General features: G+C 41.9%; 1 protein-coding gene across 1 annotated transcript in view; it reads right to left on the reverse strand.

Annotated features, from left to right (window-relative positions):
* Nucleotides 1-9,985: 9,985 nt before the first annotated feature.
* The window catches only part of LOC126297840 (cuticlin-5), a 260,742-nt gene continuing 250,422 nt past the window's right edge, over nucleotides 9,986-20,305 (reverse strand). The window contains exons 11-13 of the mRNA XM_049989092.1: nucleotides 16,765-16,912; nucleotides 15,762-15,821; nucleotides 9,986-11,200 (exon numbers count right to left, since the gene is read on the reverse strand). Coding sequence (XP_049845049.1) covers nucleotides 11,043-11,200; nucleotides 15,762-15,821; nucleotides 16,765-16,912 — 366 coding nt within the window. The 3' untranslated portion in view covers nucleotides 9,986-11,042. The remainder of the gene's footprint in view (nucleotides 11,201-15,761; nucleotides 15,822-16,764; nucleotides 16,913-20,305) is intronic.

A 20,305-nucleotide genomic window follows, 5' to 3' on the forward strand; every position in this document is an offset into this window, starting at 1 on the left:
ATCTCTTTCATGGAATGACGTCCTGTGTGCTCTACAATGGCCATCTCACTCCTATTTTGGTCCATTGTTCAGTGCATCAGGGCTGCCCACTCTATGCACTGTTGTGTGCTTTCCCCATGGCACCATTCCTCTGTGGCCTCTATCAACACCCATCTGGGATGTCTCTTGGTGAGGATATCTTTTTCTGCACTCCTAATGTGGACAGTTCCATCCTCATTCTTCACAGCAATCCTTGTCACGTGCCACCATCTGCAGAGAAGCTTCTGGTAGCTGCCTTAACATCCAAAAATTGAGCACTATAGCTATAGGTGCTTCCAGAAGACAGTGTTGCTCCACTGCAGGTAGCTGCTGCTATTCAATGCTTAGGACTCAATTTCATGGGTGATCTGTGGTGCATAATTGTCCGCAACTGCCAGTGCCTACTGCCCCAATTATGAGCTGGCCTCAATCTTCTGCAAATACCCAATATGCTAATATATATTTGGCATAAAGTATCCCCTATGTGACACAGATACTCCCCATTCCACTACCCATGGGCTGCTGCATGCTAGCAACATTGAGTTTGAACATTTACCATGGCTTGCTGTTCAAGCTACAGTTTGAGACCCTCACTGTCCTGCAGTGCAGAGGCAGTTATGCCTGTATCATGTCCCTGAGAAAGTGATAGCCAATTTTATCAGCTTGCAGATGGTGCTATGGCACCGTTGTCCCACATGTCTTACCAGCCTGTTGCTGGAGACAATTGCACCATGCTCTCACTCAGCCTCTATCCTGATTTCAGATGTCCCACTGCTCTTCTTTTACTTCTGTGATTTTTCCTTCAACTAAGCTATGTCCATACTGTGCTATTGCCAATGTGCCTGATGTTCACAAAGCCTTTCTCCAGTGGAACAGGACACCAAGTGTGGTTGAGGGGAAGCATTCCCACTAATGTGGGCATACCATCGGCAATTGGTGTGTGCTTATTATCTTGCCACTGATGTCCAGTCTGCATAGTACCTTACAGTCAGTAGGAAACAAGTAAGCTGGTCACACCTTCACAGCATTCACTTGCAGACAGCCCATTGTGTGACATCTGTGATGTCCTGGACATGGACGAGAAACATGTAGTGTGCAGATTGGTGGTAGGTGTCTGGTTCTTGGTGTGAAGGATGCTGGCCTTTGTTACCCATATGACTCCTCATCAGATAACTCCTCACCTACTCCTCTTTCTGGGCTTTGGATATTTCCCACAAATAAAGACAAACTCCATGAAGTGGATTTATGGACACTCAGTTCATTGCTTGTTTGCTGAAGGCGAGAAAAATGTCCTGGAGTTTTGGCAATTTGTTAATGAATGTAATTGCACCGTTGGTAGCAACACTAACTACAGTAAATTCTTATCTAAATTTCTTTGTAGTATTTTTTGTAACCCACCTTGGAGTTGGAGTTACTGATCTTCTCTGAGAAACAATGCATTGATAGTCACACCTAGTGTGGTCAATTGAAGCTCCCTTCTCCTCACTTCATTGGTTTCCTGCTACAGTTGATGCTCAGAAAAAAAACACTTTCCTAGTCACCACTTATGAAAGCAGGGGGGTGGGCAGGGAGTGTGGCCATTGTGACTGACTGCCATATTTATGTGTGGCGGGACGGCCACAATCAATTCCGACTGGGCTGGAAATTTTATCTGCTTAGGGTCTGGATGTAGTGATCTTATTCTTTCCAGTATCTTTGACCTGAATAAGAAAATTGAAAAGTTTGTATTGATGTTCTTTCCAGTGTTGCACTCTGGCATGTTCAGGTAGGAAGACATTATTACCTACTATCATTTTTACCTGACCGTGTCTTCAGTAACCACCTTCAGAATGTAACTACTATCCTTCAAGTTGAATTAATGAGGTCATGGAGGTAATAAACCAGATGTAGTGCATAGGATAACATTCCCTTTAGATTTCTTTGACTTAGTGCTCATTTGAGTTTCCACTATATCTCTCCAACAGACAAAAAAGTGCAGAATATTTGTATTATAACTTCAAGTTGAACAAATATATTTCAAGGACAACACGATACATGTAAGTCACAGATCAAGTGAACAAAGTAAGACATGTGTACACTTTAACAGTCAAATCAGAACTGAGTCCGAGTCTAGAGGCCGCTGGCTGCCTGGCCGCTTAGGTGGCGCTGCTGCTGCCTCGCTGGCAGATAGCGCCGCATGTAGAGGACGAGCGTAACTGCGTGGCGGCACTTTGAAAGATCGGCGAGTCACAACACTTTTCCCCCCTTTGAAGTTTTTGCACATGTCTTGATGGAGGTGGCCTGTAGATTGCTAACGTCCATAGGTGTTGTTTGACTGGCCGTAAAATCTCGACGAGGAGGCTTCCCGTACGGACGGAAGTGTCCCTGATGATAACAGGTCGAAATGACAGAAGACGTGGGGGTCGCATCTGCTGCAGCCCCGTGCACCAATCTTCCCATTGTGGCAAGTCCAGTTGTTATAACAGGAGATATGGGCGATGTGTCCGCATCCGTAGGAGAAGGAGGCGAGTAGAGTCGTTCCGACAGATGGTGGTCATCTGGTTCCTGCACAGGCACATCTTCTGTCGGCATCAGTTCTTGTGCTGGCACCGAGATGATGGTGAGAGGACTGTGTTGTGAGTAATGAGAGATTCCAGGATCCCGAGCATCAGGTAGAGACGGAGGTGGTGTAGCGGCATCCGGAATAGGCGTTGCCGGCACACGAGGCCGAAGCTGGCCCAAATAATGCACTGCAACACCCATGTCCATCTGGATTTCATACAGGTGTCGACCATGGTGTAGTAAGATGCAGCCAGGACTTCATTTTGGCTGCCTGCCATATCCCCGTACCCATACAAGGTCACCGGCAGTTAACCGGCCAAGCGAAGGCACCCGCGACCATGAGGTGGAAGGCCACAGAAGATGAAGTAGCGTGCGGGGCTGTTGGCCATGTAAGAGCTCAGCCGGGCTGTGGTCGCCCATGGGGGTGAAACGGTAAGAAGCCAGAAGTTGGAGAAGCGCATCATCTGCAGCAGAAGAAGTCAGGAGTTTCCTCATCTGAGCCTTAAATGTGCGGACCAGACATTCACCCTCACAGTTTGACTGTGGATGGAACGGAGAGGCCGTGACATGCATGACGCTGTGACAGGCACAAAAATCCACAAAATCAGAAGAGGCAAATTGGGGACCATTATCACTAACAAGAGTAGAGGGAAGGCCTTCCAAAGAGAAAATGCGAGCTAGAGCATTTGTGGTTGCTGCGGTGGTAGGCGACGTGCAATGGACAGTGAAAGGAAAGTTAGAGTAGGCATCAATAACGAGAAGCCAATAAGTACTTAAAAAAGGTCCCGCGAAGTCAGCATGAATATGCTCTCAGGGCTTCTCAGGCAAAAGCCATAGTGACAAAGATGACTTCGGGGTGGCGGCCTGTGACGCACGAGGGCCACAGGCAGCGACTATGTGTGCGATTTCAGAGTCGATGCCGGGCCAGTACACATGACGGTGCACCAGAGATTTTGTGCGAGAGACACCCCAGTGCCCTTGGTGAAGGAGGCGCAAAACCAAAGCATACAAAGATGCAGGTACCACCACATGTGGCGAAGCATTGTCGGTGGAAAGGAGGATAACACCATCCCTATCCGTGAGGCGGTAACGCAAAGCATAGTAGTTCCGCAACAGATCAGAAGTCTTAGCGGACGGATGATCTGTCCAACCCTTCTGAATACAGCATAAAACCTGGGAGAGGGTAGGATCAGAACCCGTAGCAGCCGCCAGCCGGTCCCTGGTGATGGGGAATCCGTTCACAACCCGCTGCTTGGCAATATCCAGGTGGAAACATAAAAGTTCGTCCCTATCGAATGCGAGATCAGGACCCATGGGAAGGCGAGACAGTGCATCAGCATTTGCATGTTGAGTCATCAGCCAGAAACGAATCTTATAATTGAAACAAGACAAGTAAAGAGCCCAACGCTGGAGGTGGTGTGCTGCCTAATCGGGAAGTGACATTGATGAATGAAACAAGGAAACAAGTGGTTTGTGATCCGTAACAAGACAAAATTTGGATCCATAGAGAAAAACACCGAACTTATGAATAGCATAAATAATGGCCAAAGCTTTTTTTTCAATTTGAGAATACTTTCGTTGGGCATACATGAGCATTTTGGAGGCATAAGCAATGAGTTGTTCAGAACCGTCAGAAAAACAGTGCGCAAGGACTGCACCAACCCCATATTGAGAGGTGTCCATGGCAAGAACAAGATGTTGGCCAGGTCGGAAAGTAGCCAGGCATGGGGCCTGTTTCAGCACAGTCTTCAATTTCTGGGAAGCTGCATCGCATGACACGGACCAGTGAAAAGGCATGTTTTTATGCAACAGGCGATGCAGCGGCTGAGCCACTGAAGCAGCAGATGGTAAAAACCAGTGATAGTATGCTATTTTCCCCAAAAAGGCCTGCAGTTCCTTAACAGATGTAGGGCGAGGAAGGGCATCGATCACAGACAGTTTGCTGAAGCAGATGAATACCATCCCGAGAGAGTTGAAACCCCAAGTACGTGATAGATGCCTGAAAAAATTTTGATTTCTGAAGATTACACTTAAGACCGTCAGTCTATAAGACTTGAAAAAGTGTGTGGAGATTCTGAAGATGTTCTTCAGTGGTGGAGCCAGTGACAACAATGTCATCCATGTAATTTATACACCCAGGGACAGTGAGCAATAATTGCTGCAAGAATTGCTGAAAGAGAGCAGGGGTGCTGGCAACCCAGAATGGCAATCGTTGGTATTGGTAGAGGCTGAAAGGCATGTTAAGGACCAGAAACTGCCGGGAAGCAGCATCGAGAGGAGGTTGATGATAAGCTTCTGATAGGTCAAGTTTAGAAAAATACTGGCCTCCAGCAAGTTTAGTGAACAACTCTTCGGGTCGAGGCATAGGGTAAGTGTCGATAAGGCAATGAGCATTTACAATGGCTTTGAAATCGCCACAGAGACGAATATCACCATTTGGCTTAGCAACAACAACGACAGGAGAGGACCATTCACTGGAAGTGACAGGAAGCAAGACCCCTGAAGCAGTGAGACAATCCAGCTCCCGTTTGACCTGATCACGAAGGGCCACAGGAATGGGCAAAGCCTGAAAAAACTTAGGCCGAGCAGTGGGTTTGAGCGTGATATGAGCTTCAAAGTAGTTTGCACAGCCTAACCCAGGAGAAAAAAAGGGATGAAAATGTCGTCGACAAGGAATCCAGTTGAGCATAAGGAATAGCATCAGAGACAATATTGACAGAGTCATCTATGGAGAACCCAAAAACACAAAAGGTATTGAAACAAAAAAGATTCTCCATGTTACTATGACCACAAATATGGGAACAGTGTGAATGACAGATTTGTAAGATACCTCAGCATCAAATTGTCCCAAGAGAGAAATTGTCTGTTTATTGTAAGTCCATAACTGCCAAGTGACAGGTGACATGATTGGAGAACCCAACTGAAGATACGTCTGAGAATTTATGATAGTGGCAGCAAAATCAGTATCCACCTGCATGCAAACATCCCAACCAAGTATTTGGACAGTGAGGAATAACTTTCCTGAAAGGGAAGAAGTACAATTGACAGACAACACAGAAGCAGAATCAGCGTCATGTTCATGAACATCAGGTATGCGGTCAGATTTGCAAACAGATGACACATGACCCTTCTTTTTGCATTTGTGACACACAGCCCAACATTGGGGACAATCCTCTCATGAATGTTTTGTAAAACACCGTGGACATGAAGGAGGTTGCCGTGGGTTTTGCTGCAGTTTCTTAGTGGTTTGTTTACGGTTAGGCCGAGGCTGCGCTTGGGAGCGTGCTGTGGCCACGTCGGCTGGCAGGGACATGCCGCACGCTTCGTCAATGGCGCACAGAGGTTGTACATCCCGGACGTCACCCCGTGCCTCTATTTGCACTCCTGCAGTGTGAGAAATTTCAAAAGACTGATCGATGGATAGGACTTCATCTAGATTTGCATTTGAAACTGAAGGGCACATTGCCTAACTTCTTTGTGGGGCACCGACCAGATAATAGCATCCCGTACCATGGAATCGGCGTAGGATTCTTTGTGAATGTCAGTAAGAATTTGACACTTTCGACTGAGGCCGAGAAGTTCAGCAGCCCAAGTGCAATAGGATTGATTTGGTTGTTTTTGACAATGATAAAAGTCAACACAAGAGGCTACCACATGCATATGCCTTTGCAAATATATGGACAGAAGTGAGCACATTTCAGCAAAGGACAAAGACACAGGATCTTTCAAAGGAGCCAATTGCAACAACAACCGATACATTTGAGGTGAAATCCATGAAAGGAACAGAGACTTACATGTTTGGTCATACCAAGAAGTGCTGTCGAAGACATTTTTCATAATCAGACCAGTCTTCCGCGGTCTCGTCGTAAGGAGGAAAAGCAGGGAGAGACAATGATGAGAGACGCCCCGCATTGGATGCCACGACGAAATCACGAATCGCGTTTGTGAGAAGCATTTGCTGTTCAATGAGACCTTGCAACAGTTGCTCTAAAGCAGCCATGGGAACCTGTGGGTCAAGGATGAAAAAGAAAAATTCACTACCTCGTCGCCAATTGTTATAACTTCAAGCTGAACAAGTATATTTCAAGGATGACACGATACGTGTAAGTCACAGATCAAGTAGACAAAGTAAGATGTGTGTACACTTTAACAGTCAAATCAGAACTGAGTCCGAGTCTAGCGGCCGCTGGCTGGCTGGCCACTTAGGTGGTGCTGCTGCTGCCTGGCTGGCAGACAGCACCGCATGTAGAGGACGTGCGTAACTGTGTGGCGGCACTTTGAAAGATCGGTGAGTCACAACAATTTGTCACTGCACTCTTCGTCAACTAGAACATGAATCTTGAATACTAAGTTAATTAATGGAATGTGCTTCCGGGGCATACACTATAAAATGTGAATTCTGTTATGTCAGTGGGAAATGCGACCTGGATGTGTAGAATCAGAAAACATTCTTCTCTGAAAGGCCTATGTACCATTGTACCAGTGGAAAAAATCTCCATGTTACATTTCTATGAATTAGATACATTCCAATAAAATATGGCTATCTCAGCTGGAGAGAGGACCCACCTCGGCATCTGTAACACACCAATTTTGGCATGCTACACTTTAAAATGCATTTGTAAATGATCTTATGCTTTGTGTTGAATTCCTGTGATTGTATTAATGATGTGGGAGAACGGCATAAGATGCAAACAGAAACTATTTATTAATTTTTCAATTTAATCCATATTAGTTTTGAGCACTATGATTGGCTTCATGCATACAAAGATGGTTATTGGTTCAACATAAAACTGAATTTCTAATAAACAGTTGGTCTTGACACTTTATGTTATCGTAGTGCATGATTCAGTGAATGTATTTGTATATTTATATTGAATGGAAGGTTTTTATCTCTCAGTAAGTGTGTACCCTATTTTGTATAGTGATGACTTTTTAGTGCTTTTCAGTGTTTTTTGTTGCACTTAATAACCTAAGTTCATAGGATGAATCAGTATTTTCTTCAGATGTATCTTTCTAGTTGACCTTGACACAAGTCAACATCTACATCTACATGCCACAGAGAAAATTGAACACTTATGAAAGTAACTCTCTAACAGGGCAGTCAAATCTGTTTAACTTCTGTTATAAATATTGTTGATAACACAGTAAAATTAACTGAAATGATACCTGGTTGAAAAAGCATTGCAGCACTGAAGAAACACATGGGGCCAGGAAGCTACAGCAAAATCTTAGGATGACTTACTGTCTATGCTACGATTATATTATACTTTATATGCCTACTGTAACAACCAAAAGAATGTTCTCAAAGTGTCACCAAACTTCCATTAGGACTCAAGATCTTGTGAAAAGCTGCTATATGTGGTTATACTATAGCTCCTCACACAGACACAACTTTGAAATATATAACTGAAAGAGAAGTCTTTTCCCAATTCATGTTACAAAAACAAAAAATAATATTTGTAGGAAAGGGAATTGGCTCACAGGGAACCTGATTGCCCTGTCTTCAACTGGGACTTAAGTTTGAACAATATATTGCTTTTCTAGGCATCGTTCCATTTGACATGGCATACCCTTGTCTTCATCTAAACTTTGAACTGTCTCACCTGGCTAGTTATAGGACAACTTAGAGTTTAATGTGAACTCTGAAACATGGTGTGTCTTGGCACTTTTCACATATTCAAATTGATGCCAGAGGTGAAATAAGTAATAAGTAACAGAAAACATGTTAGAAATGACTTAGGATTGAGTCCCATACCCCAAAATTCACTCACTTTTCCACCAATGTTAACATACAAGTTGTGTCCCAAAAGCAATCAAATGTTTTTTTGTTGTATCCCAAGAAGTTGTAGCAAGTTCAGACTATTTTAGTTAGGTGGGAGAGACATTCAGTTTAGCAGGGCACCCTAGGTCAGTCTGCTGTGAGCTTCAGTGACACTGGGATTGGTGATTTAGTGCACACTTGTTTTGAGACCACATTATAGTGGATGCTTTTGAACATTTTTGGGTGATTAAGTTCTGCACAAAACTCCACAAAACACTGCAAAAACTCATGAAATGATTACACAAGCCAACAAAGAGTCTGCTCTTTCATATGTACAAGGTACGAGTTGGATGTAGAAGAATAAAGGATGGAAGATGATCCCCCCTTTACACAGAAATTAACACACCAAACAGTTGAAAATGTGGCTCATGTGCATGGACTGTTGAATGCTGACCATCAAATGATGTCCAGTTGTTAGCCAACACTCTGAACATTCTGTAAACCATTGCACGTTGCACTGTTATGGAAGAACTGAATATGCAAAAGGTGTGTGCTAAGCTGGTCTACAAACTGTTGACTGGCAAGCAAAAGACCAATTGAGTGAACTGAAGGAATCTGTGGAAACTGAACCAGATTATTTGAGCAATGTTATTGCCAGTGATGAATCTTAAAGAATGCAGTTTTGACTGCATTTAGGCTATACAAGCGGCTGTGACAACAGCTTTTTAAGCTTTCAAATTAAAGGTCCTTCTGAAATAGAAACACAAACACACATAAAAATATATTCACAGGATCACAGACTCACACAAACATAGATACTGTATCTGACTGCAAGGGCCAGTGAAAGTAGCCATTTGTGTGTATGTCACGCTTGCATGAATATGGTGTGTGTGTGTGTGTGTGTGTGTGTGTGTGTGTGTGTGTGTGTGTGTGTGTGTGTGTTGGAATTACGACTTTTTGTCTGAAAGTTTAAATGTTTAGCAGTCTTTCTATTGTGCATGTTTGCAACTCAACACCTCCGCTGTGCATGTTTGCAACTCAACACCTCCGCTGTGTGGTGAGTAGCAATCTGTCCTTTGTGTAATATCGTTGTTATTCCATCCTGAACTTAACAAAATCTGACTTTAATTCGTTTACTTACTTAACTTCCATTGTTTTCACTATCTTTCAGGTCTTTAACCTTTGATATATTTATCCTGTTTTCTGATTTATTTTTACATATATTTTCAGAAATTGTATTTTACAACACACGTAATTTATTTTTCTACAGCATGTGACTAACTTATTATTTAATTGCTAGGACATTACACTGCCCTTTATGTTACTTGCTAACTGGTTAATGCATAAAATACTTATCTTCTTTGCAGTTGTATCCTTTTCTTGTTGGGTGGCTCCCATTTCCTCCACTCACATTGTGGGATTTTTCACTCAGACACAAGTGATACCCAACTGTTTAACTTTAAATGAGACCTTTAATAAGAAATGATGGGATTACAGGAGTGGGAAAGATCATCATGGACAACAGGTAACCCTGTTGCATTCCACAATAAATGCGGATGTTTAGGACAAACTTATTCAGAGGAACAACTTCACATTACATATAACAAATTAAAATTCTCCATAATTTATAAAATCATGTGAATGAAACAACCCACAATGACAGTATTAAAATTTGTTGTTTTATTATCACACAAAAATCCCTACAGATACAGAGAAATTTTTAAAACTTATGTTCATGTTGTCTCCAACATACATTGAGCATACACGAATAGAAAATTCATTTTCATTTGCCTTGATATTAGGTTGCAATAAGAATATTCTAATTCAAGAATGCAAATTTCAGCAATTACAGTAAAATGTAAATTCAGCTTTGATAAACCTTCATGACATTATGTGACTCCTACATTTATGCTTTGTGTAAAACATGTGAGGGTGAAAGATGCATGCAGAACAGAAATTTTTGAGCTAATAGATGAAATGAAAGCCTTGTTATAAAAAGGTCAAACTATTGCCCAGTGTAGCAGTGAAACAGTGAGAAACTGTTTCAAGCCACAAAATACAGCCATGACACCATATATAGCAGCGTTAACATTTCATATTTTGTGAACAGAAGTAAATTCAACATGTTTCTTCAACCCAATTAGCCCTTAAGCCTTGTTATCCCCTCCAGGTAGGTTTTAATGTTTTCTTTGCCCCCAGGAAGTGTAAACCCATGCCTCCAATACAGGCAGTAACAATAACCTCCACTATAAATAAGAAGAAGGCAGGTTTTTTTTTTTTTTACATAAGTTGTGAGCCACTAAACAAACATTTCTAGACACATCTTCAGTAACAAGGTATAGATATAGATATAGATAGGATCTGTTTGTACCCAAAGATAAATTTCAGTGAAGGAGTCACAAAAATCTTTCCCATAATAACAAAAAATTCATTGTTTCGCAAATTATAACACTGCTATTTCCTCACTGTGAACATTCCTATTGCCGTATGACTGGACATGACAGACTGGAAACCAGAGAATTTAAACTAATTCCCTTCTGCTTCATTGTTTGTATTTGCTGCCAGTCTGTTTTCACATTCCGTTAAAATAATCATGGAATGAAATACACGTTTAAGTTATGCCAAATGATGAAAAAGTGAGAAACGTGTGATGTAAGGAACTAGACTCAGACAGCAGCATACACTTATTCATATGTCACAGGATGAAGATCAATGTCTCTGATCAGTTTATCCGGCCTTTGTGGGTTACAAATGTTTTATGTTCAAAAGATGGTAAACTTTTGTCAAGCATCACATCACGATCCTTATTAAGGCGTCGCACTCGATGGCATAAGAGGACAACACTTAAACTTAGCAGGCTCAGGAACGTGCAGCCAACCCCTGCAACATTACAGTTTTGTCTTAATTTATTACTCACTCAGATGAACTTAAATTGTAGAAAAAATTGAATATCCTTTCTTTTTGGAAAAAGGTACAAAATGAAAAAATTCTGCATAGTAATGACACAATTCACTTTTTGGGTATCTTTTTCTTGAATTCATGATATTTTGTGGAAAGAAATGTGGGCACTGTATTTCCTTCCATGGAAAAAACCAGTAACAAATGTCAGTGATTCACTGAAGTAGCTAAAGAAACAATAGGTATGAATAGAAATAGTAGTATCATTAAAATATAATTATATTGTGTAAACAATTAAGTACAAGCAGTATAAGAAAAGATATAGGTCAAAATAAGGATTACAGATTAAAATAAAAGAATGTTAAATGACCAATGCAGGCAGTAGGAAAAGAAGATAAAAATGAATTAATGGGGAAATAAAATATTTAATGAAGTAAAAATGAAAACTAGAGGCAAGAAATGGGATGAGTTGCCTTGTATATAAAGTAGGTGATGTTATAGTTATAATTCACATTTCAAGATGTCAAAAAACTAATTTATGACTGTAACAAACATATACTTGCAGTCTCAGAAAGTGGTGGAAAATCTGTACAATTTCCTGTCTGTGAGATATGTGCACAGATTGTTAGCACAACACTTTTGAGTCATTAGCTGCTGTTGAAAGAGAAGTTCACTTGCTATCCACTATGTTTTCTAAGCACATATACTCTGACATCTCATAACAAGAAATGTAACATGATGGATGGTGAAAGTCGTATACACTGGACAGTTTCTGTATACTGACTACATTATTGCCCAAAAATTAAATATTTAAACAAATGGGAGCATATTTTCAGGAAATGGTGTAGAAAGGATTGCAGAACTAGGTCAAAACATTAAAAACACTGACAAGACCAAAAAATCTCTTCCACAACACCAAGACAGAAAATAGGCAGTTACATTATACATCGACAGAGAAAAAAAAATTGCAACACCAAGAAGGAGTTGTGCAACATAAATGAAAGTTGGTAGGTGTGTTTATACACCTGAGATGCTCTATAGCAGGCATTCCACTGACCCCACCACCATTTGCAGCTTCTGTGGTGTCAAGCAAGAGCTCATTGGAGGGCAGGGTGGAGGTCTGTAGTGCTTTCTGATGAAAGCTTGTTCTGTCTTGGTGCCAGTGATGGCCAGTTGAGGGCCTGCATCCAGCCTGTCTGTGTGCTAGATACACTGGCCCTACACTGGGAGTTATGGTCTGGTATGCAATTTCAAATGAGAGCACGACCACTTTCATGGTTATCCCACATGCCCTCACTGCAAATTTGTATGTCAATCTGGTGATTCAACCTGTTGTGCTGCTGTTCATGAACAGCATTCCAGGGGTTGTTTTCTGACAGGATAATGCTCAACCACTTACTGCTGTTGTAACCCAAAGTGCTCTACAGTGTGTCAAAATGTTGCCTTGGCTTGCCCAATCACCAGATCTGTCTCCAGTCAAGCACATATGGAACATCACAGGATGACAACTCTGCCATCATCCAAAAACATCATTAACTGCCCCTGTATTGATCGACTAAGTGCAACAGGCAGGTAACCCCATTCCACAAACGGACATCTGACACCTGTACAACACAATGCATCCACATCTGCATTCTTACATTCAATATTCTGGTGGTTAGACCTGTTACTAATGTTCCAACATTTCACATTTGAAATGGCTTATGTTGTGATTACATTAACATGTGATTTTGCAATGTTAATCACTTAACTATATAATGCAGAAAAATGCATTGCTGAAATTTCATTACTCTATATTAATTATTTTTTGGCGTTTCGATTTTTTTTATGTTAGTGTATGTTTATGATGAGTAAATTCATTAGGTGTAATGGTAGTCACTCTAACACCTAAAAAAGAATTTTGCTTATTTCTGGAACTGTCTTTGGTGATACTTAGCTGGTTGCTAGTCATCTCCCCATACACCCCAACAAGTTCTACAAAATTCTGATTCAGAGTTCTCACACTATACTTTCTAAATGATGGATATCTCCACCCATCAGAATAGCTCAATGCAGACTGGCATTAGTGACTGTGAAGAGGAAGGCTGGACCAGTTGCCTCTCTTATCACCAGAAACGATATCAAGCTCCATATGACCACACAGCATGATGCCTTCTCCACCAAACTGGTCTCTTTCCATTGTGTTCCTATCATTTTACCATTTATATTTTCTCCAGACAGCAGTGAAATGTGAATCATTCTGAAAACTGAAGATGGATTCATTTATAAAGACTATATTTATTCATTCATTAATGGTCCAGTCTGGATGCTACTGACTTCACTGCCATGGCCTGAGAGTGAACACACTGCTGAATGTCTGCCATGCATCCAACTACTCTGAGCCCCTGATACACAGTTTTTTGTTAAACTGCAATGCTGAGGCAGCTGTTAGCTCTGCAGACAATTTGAAATATTGCAACATGGAATATGTCCACTTTCTCTGATACTGCTCTTCTTCTCTGATATCACACTTGTTTATTTTATCCACATGCATTATATACATGAAATGCCACAATTCATTTCAGTATTTTTATAATTCTTATTGTTCAGACTGTGACATGGATCTGACTGATGACAATGATAGAAATATTCTGTATATAGACAGTTTATTTAAGGAAACTGTCAAGATTAAATATTCAGAAGAACCACACACATTTAAAAATCTGACCCTGCCAATAATAATTTGTTTTAAGATTGAGATACCACAATTTGAAAGCCCTGTTTCTCTTCTGCATAAAGACATTTTTTCTTCTTTAAAACTGTATAAGTTCGGAAATATATTTGTTCAAAATTATTGTTGCCATAAGAACCACAGCCGAGTTGTTAGTTCTCGTTCATGCACAATAGTTTCATGATAGACCCAACCGTCTTCTTCAGTTTTTGTGATCTGTGTTGTTACAAATACTCACTGGCTTGTCTCCAATCAGATTGTGAAGCATTATTGGCATTACAGTGCAGTTTATAGCCAAGCTCAACTCTCGAGGCTCGCTACACTGTTTGCTGCCAATTTGATTTACAGAGCCTGCACTGTTAGTCCATGAAATGCACACTTTTTCAGCATTTTCCAACTCTGATCAATAAGATGGCCAACAATATCTTAATAAATTGAGTGCCAGACCCCATGTTTGTAAAAATTGAACCCTACTTTACAGTTTATTAAGTTTTCTGACATCTTCATTTTGACAGAGTCTATCATTACACTATCCCATAAATTTGGTATCTGCACCATGATACTGATCTCACTGTATTTAATTTCATGATTATATCTGAGGCATTGCTTGGCTAAAGCTGTTTGGGGATTTTAATTGGATGTGCTGTTGATACTTATTGCATCTCTCCTATACAGTTCAGCTGCCCCACATAGGAACTGCCACATTCACATGTAATTCAGCTTTTGGAGACCCATATCATATTTAATGTTATGGAGACTTCTTAGCTTTGTTGACAGGAGCGAAATACACTGGATATCATTTTTTGTTGTTGGAATCTACTGATCTTATCAGAGATGGCCAGTGCCAGACAGATAAGCAGTTCTTGGCATTCTTTACTTTCTTAGTATCAAAATCTTACCCCGATATTGTTAATTTTGACTGCAACACCTGTTCAATTTGTCAGTCTGAGTACCTGTTCCTTCAGAACATTGTTTGTAGATTTTGTAATTGTTTGGTAAAGCACTCTTTGTCTAACAGTGTTTGAGTTCTATGATAAAGAGTCTGTGGTGCTGCATTTCTTTGTGACAGATAGTAATGGCTTGAGGAGTGGAGACAGAGACCTGTGTGTGTGGGGTTTCTATATACACTGTGATCCCGGGATGTGTCTGTTTTTGGTTCTAGCACACTAACAAAGGGTAGATTGCCAACCCCCTTTTTCAAGTTCTAGTGGAATTTAATCTTAGGTTGGACAGAGTTTAAATGTTCCATAAACTCTTCTTATTTTCACAATCCATATGTTGACATTACAAATGTGTCGTCCACGTATTTCTAGAAACAAATTGGTATGAACACAGTGGATTCTCATGCATTTGCTCATATGTGTTCCACATATAGGTGCACCACAACTAGTGATAACAGGTTACCCATAACCACATCACTGGTTCGTTCATGATATTTTCCGTCAAATAGGAAATAAAGCAACATGAGACTGTGCCTGAAGAGTTACTGATAGTGATAGCATGAGGAGTGAAGATAGAGGTCTGCGTGTGTGTACCTTAAGAAGCCCATAGATGCTTAGAAAGGATCCTTCAAAATATCAACTACAGAAATATTAATTTCTTAACAAAAATAGTGAAAATAAATGGTTTTAATTGCTACACAGTTCATCATGAACTCATGTGCTGAGAACAAAATATTCTCTGGGACTATTTTTGTATTTTAGTATGTAAGATGCAAAGAAAGTACAGCTCTTTGATGGAAAGTGTGCTGTTCAGTATTTATAGCTGTTTGTTTGATAAGATGTATGGCCTTCAGGGGGAAAAAAAACGTTATTCTGATTGAATTGTACTTACCTAATAATGTTGTGAAGGCTCCAGTCTTCAGACAAACTTTATTTTGGTCAGATACAGTACCTTAAATACAAACAATGAGATTAATAGTAGTTTGTTTTAATCATTCATTCAATAGAAACTCTGCAGAAAATTATTTAGAAGAGAGCACCTTAAAACCGGAGCACAAACACATTCTTGTGACTTATATAAGAATTTAGTGCTTGATCATGGCAAATAATATAGCACAGAAATTACATCCATATCATCATCAGCATGGAGATATTTTGTGAATATTTTTGCTGTTATATTAAAACTATGAAAGGACTTCAAAAATTTAGTTACACATTATCATGGCATGCCAAATAACTTTTATTTAATGCTACACTACACTTCAAAGTGATGCACACACATTTTTCAGCACAGTCACCAAGTCTCTGTAAACAATGGTCAGAACATCTGTCAGTCACTCAGAATCCATGATGACAGAAATCCATTCCTTGCTCACTGAGCCATACAAAGACCACTGCATGAATGTCTTGATGGTTTTACAACCCCTTTTCTCTCAAATGTTCTTTCAGCTTGCTGAAAAGATGGAAATGGCATAGTGCAAGATCTGGAGTTCCCAATCAGCACCACTTATGTCTGTGGGGCGTTGGTCAAATAGTTGGCACCATTTCACTAAGGTTGAACACAACTTGCATTTGATCCATATATCACTAGAATTTCACCATGGATTTTTATGCAATTTAGACATTTTGCACACAGTAATTATACTGTCAGTTCAACTTTGGTATATGTTGCCAATTGCTATGCCATTCCACTTCCACACTGTGATGCACTTATTATCTGTATCTTAGAAGAAATGTGTTTGCAAGAAACCTGGAACATCTACTACTCTCTTCTAATGGTGTACCACTCTCATTGTGCAAAGGTCTTAGCACGGGATGACATGTGCCTCTTACTTTCTAAAGTTCCTGCATAAGAAGTGCATGAAATGGCAGTATATTATGAGACACACACATACCATTTAATGGACTATTTTCACTGATTTCATCATCCTGCAGTACTCGAAGTGACTGGAAGAGGTTTATATTCTCTGACTGAGCAGCAGGATTTTCAGGTACTGCACGCTTACTGACTGACTTTGTATTTCTCCAATGGCAAGGTTGACTCTGTAAATACATCATACAACAGTTGTAATAACTAATTCTGATGATGTGCTCTTACAGGAGAAACAAAGCACAATACAATAACAACAAAGTGAAGTAATTTTATTTCAGCAGTTTTAAGAATTTTGATTTCTGAATAAATACACTCCTGGAAACTGAAATAAGAACACAGTGAATTCATTGTCCCAGGAAGGGGAAACTTTATTGACACATTCCTGGGGTCAGATACATCACATGATCACACTGACAGAACCACAGGCACATAGACACAGGCAACAGAGCATGCACAATGTCGGCACTAGTACAGTGTATATCCACCTTTCGCAGCAATGCAGGCTGCTATTCTCCCATGGAGACGATCGTAGAGATGCTGGATGTAGTCCTGTGGAACGGCTTGCCATGCCATTTCCACCTGGCGCCTCAGTTGGACCAGCGTTCGTGCTGGACGTGCAGACCGCGTGAGACGACGCTTCATCCAGTCCCAAACATGCTCAATGGGGGACAGATCCGGAGATCTTGCTGGCCAGGGTAGTTGACTTACACCTTCTAGAGCACGTTGGGTGGCACGGGATACATGCGGACGTGCATTGTCCTGTTGGAACAGCAAGTTCCCTTGCCGGTCTAGGAATGGTAGAACGATGGGTTCGATGACGGTTTGGATGTACCGTGCACTATTCAGTGTCCCCTCGACGATCACCAGAGGTGTACAGCCAGTGTAGGAGATCGCTCTCCACACCATGATGCCGGGTGTTGGCCCAGTGTGCCTTGGTCGTATGCAGTCCTGATTGTGGCGTTCACCTGCACGGCGCCAAACACGCACACGACCTTCATTGGCACCAAGGCAGAAGCGACTCTCATCGCTGAAGACGACACGTCTCCATTCGTCCCTCCATTCACGCCTGTCGCGACACCACTGGAGGCGGGCTGCACGATGTTGGGGCGTGAGCGGAAGACGGCCTAACAGTGTGCGGGACCATAGCCCAGCTTCATGGAGACAGTTGCGAATGGTCCTCGCTGATACCCCAGGAGCAACAGTGTCCCTAATTTGCTGGGAAGTGGCGGTGCGGTCCCCTACGGCACTGCGTAGGATCCTACGGTCTTGGCGTGCATCCGTGCGTCGCTGCGGTCCGGTCCCAGGTCGACGGGCACGTGCACCTTCCGCCGACCACTGGCGACAACATAGATGTACTGTGGAGACCTCACGCCCCACGTGTTGAGCAATTCGGCGGTACGTCCACCCGGCCTCCCGCATGCCTACTATACGCCCTCGCTCAAAGTCCGTCAACTGCACATACGGTACACGTCCACGCTGTCGCGGCCTGCTACCAGTGTTAAAGACTGCGATGGAGCTCCGTATGCCACGGCAAACTGGCTGACACTGACGGCGGCGGTGCACAAATGCTGCGCAGCTAGCGCCATTCGACGGCCAACACCGCTGTTCCTTGTGTGTCCGCTGTGCCGTGCGTGTGATCATTGCTTGTACAGCCCTTTCTCAGTGTCCGGAGCAAGTATGGTGGGTCTGACACACCGGTGTCAGTGTGTTCTTTTTTCCATTTCCAGGAGTGTATATTAGTTTTTGCTAAAAGTAAAAACTCAGAACCAATGGACTACAACATGCTATGATAATAGGATGTGTAGGACAGCAGAACAGTAATAAGTGATTTAAATGTCAGAGAGGTGGCATGCACATAGGCCCAACAACATCCTATTTTGTGTGACCAGACTGCCACTACGCCTCACCAACATCACATATGATTACATTCGAATAGGGCAGAATGATTAGTCTCCTGGAGGCATGTCCATTGTTCTGTGACATTGCATCTCAGTGCAGGGAAGACTGCTTTAACAGTGAGATATATGTGAAACCATTGGAGAGAAGATTGCCATACACAACACTGACAGAGGCTGCATGATGCAATGCGACCACAGTGTGATATGACTGCCATCTGGATGTAATGGACAGAACAGTTTCACCCACAGTGTTGGCATGACATTGGAGCACTGCAATCGATGTGGACATATCTGCCTCAATGGTACAACACTATCTTCTGCAGAATGGACTAGTGGCATGCATGTCATTGTGTTGCCTTCCGTTTACCAGAATCCACAAGTGCTGCAGAGTGTAATGGGCATATGAATGTTGACACTGGCGTGCTGAGTTGTAAAATGTAGTGTTGTCACATGAGTCCCACTTCAGCTTGTGCTACAATGATGGCTGCATATGCACTTGATGCCGCCATGGTGAAGACAATGGACAGATTGTATTGTTGAGTGGCACAGTGGACAAACACCAAGTGTGATGGTTTGGGGTGCAACTGCCTATAACACATGATCTTGCCTCCTACATCTTGAGAGCAATCTGAACAGGTACTGCTACATGAGGTAGGCTGCTACATGAGGGAGGTTTTACATCCTGAAGCACTGCCCCTCCAGCAGATCATTCCAAATGCCATATTTCAGTAGGACACAACCTGACTGCATGTGACGATTGCTAAACAAAAGATCTTTTGCAAAAGTGATCAGCCACCCTTCGGGCACCTCAGGCACTCATGCAGCCCCTGCACACCTCAGTGTCACGAACTCCCCCTGTCGCAGTAATGGATGGATACCAGGCAGTGGTACCAGTGCCAGCAGAGGCCACTACTTCCAAGGGTCCTATTCATGTCTGTCACATGTGTGGCCAGAAAATAATGCTGTGGTTATTCTACCACTGGCCACTTTAAAGGTTGGTTCCAGGGCTGCACAGATTAGTTCCTCCAGTTTTGAGAGCCTCTCCTAGCCACTGTGTGGCTGCTACTCATCCCACTGTCTTAAGACGCTCTCTGAGTCCATCATAGGGACTGACACTGCTGTATTAAGCATTTTTTGTTATTTCCCCTTGATGCAGTCAGACTGTACCCAGAATAGACATTCCTGTTCCTCTGCTGGTGTTATTCATGACATCTGCATCAGACTTAGAATATTTCCGTACAAGTGTACTTGTCTATGAAGACCCTAGCTGTGTCACTTTGTCAGAATCTGGAATCACTGTACTTTCGAGTCTTCACACCTGTGAGATATTGTAATTGTGATCTTATTATTATTGTCAAAGCAGACTTTCTTTCCTTGGTCAATAAGCTTTTGTATACTTTGATCACTATTTTCCCACTGTCAAAGCGAGTGACAGTTTGGCGACGAGATAAAAGTTTGCTGATGCATGTCTTCCAATCAAGTGCTCTTACATTTCAACAATGTCTCTCACACAGCCTATTCATGATGGAACAGGTAGAGTTATTGAAACATCTGCTACTTGTTCTTCAACAGTTACAATAAAATGTTGAACTATTTTTTTGAGTGTGTAACTACGGGTACCCTCATCTAGGTGGAACTCTCCAATCACCTGGTAGCTCCCTTGTC

This window comes from Schistocerca gregaria, chromosome X (assembly GCF_023897955.1).
Source record: "Schistocerca gregaria isolate iqSchGreg1 chromosome X, iqSchGreg1.2, whole genome shotgun sequence".
In the NCBI taxonomy this organism is placed as follows: domain Eukaryota; kingdom Metazoa; phylum Arthropoda; class Insecta; order Orthoptera; family Acrididae; genus Schistocerca; species Schistocerca gregaria.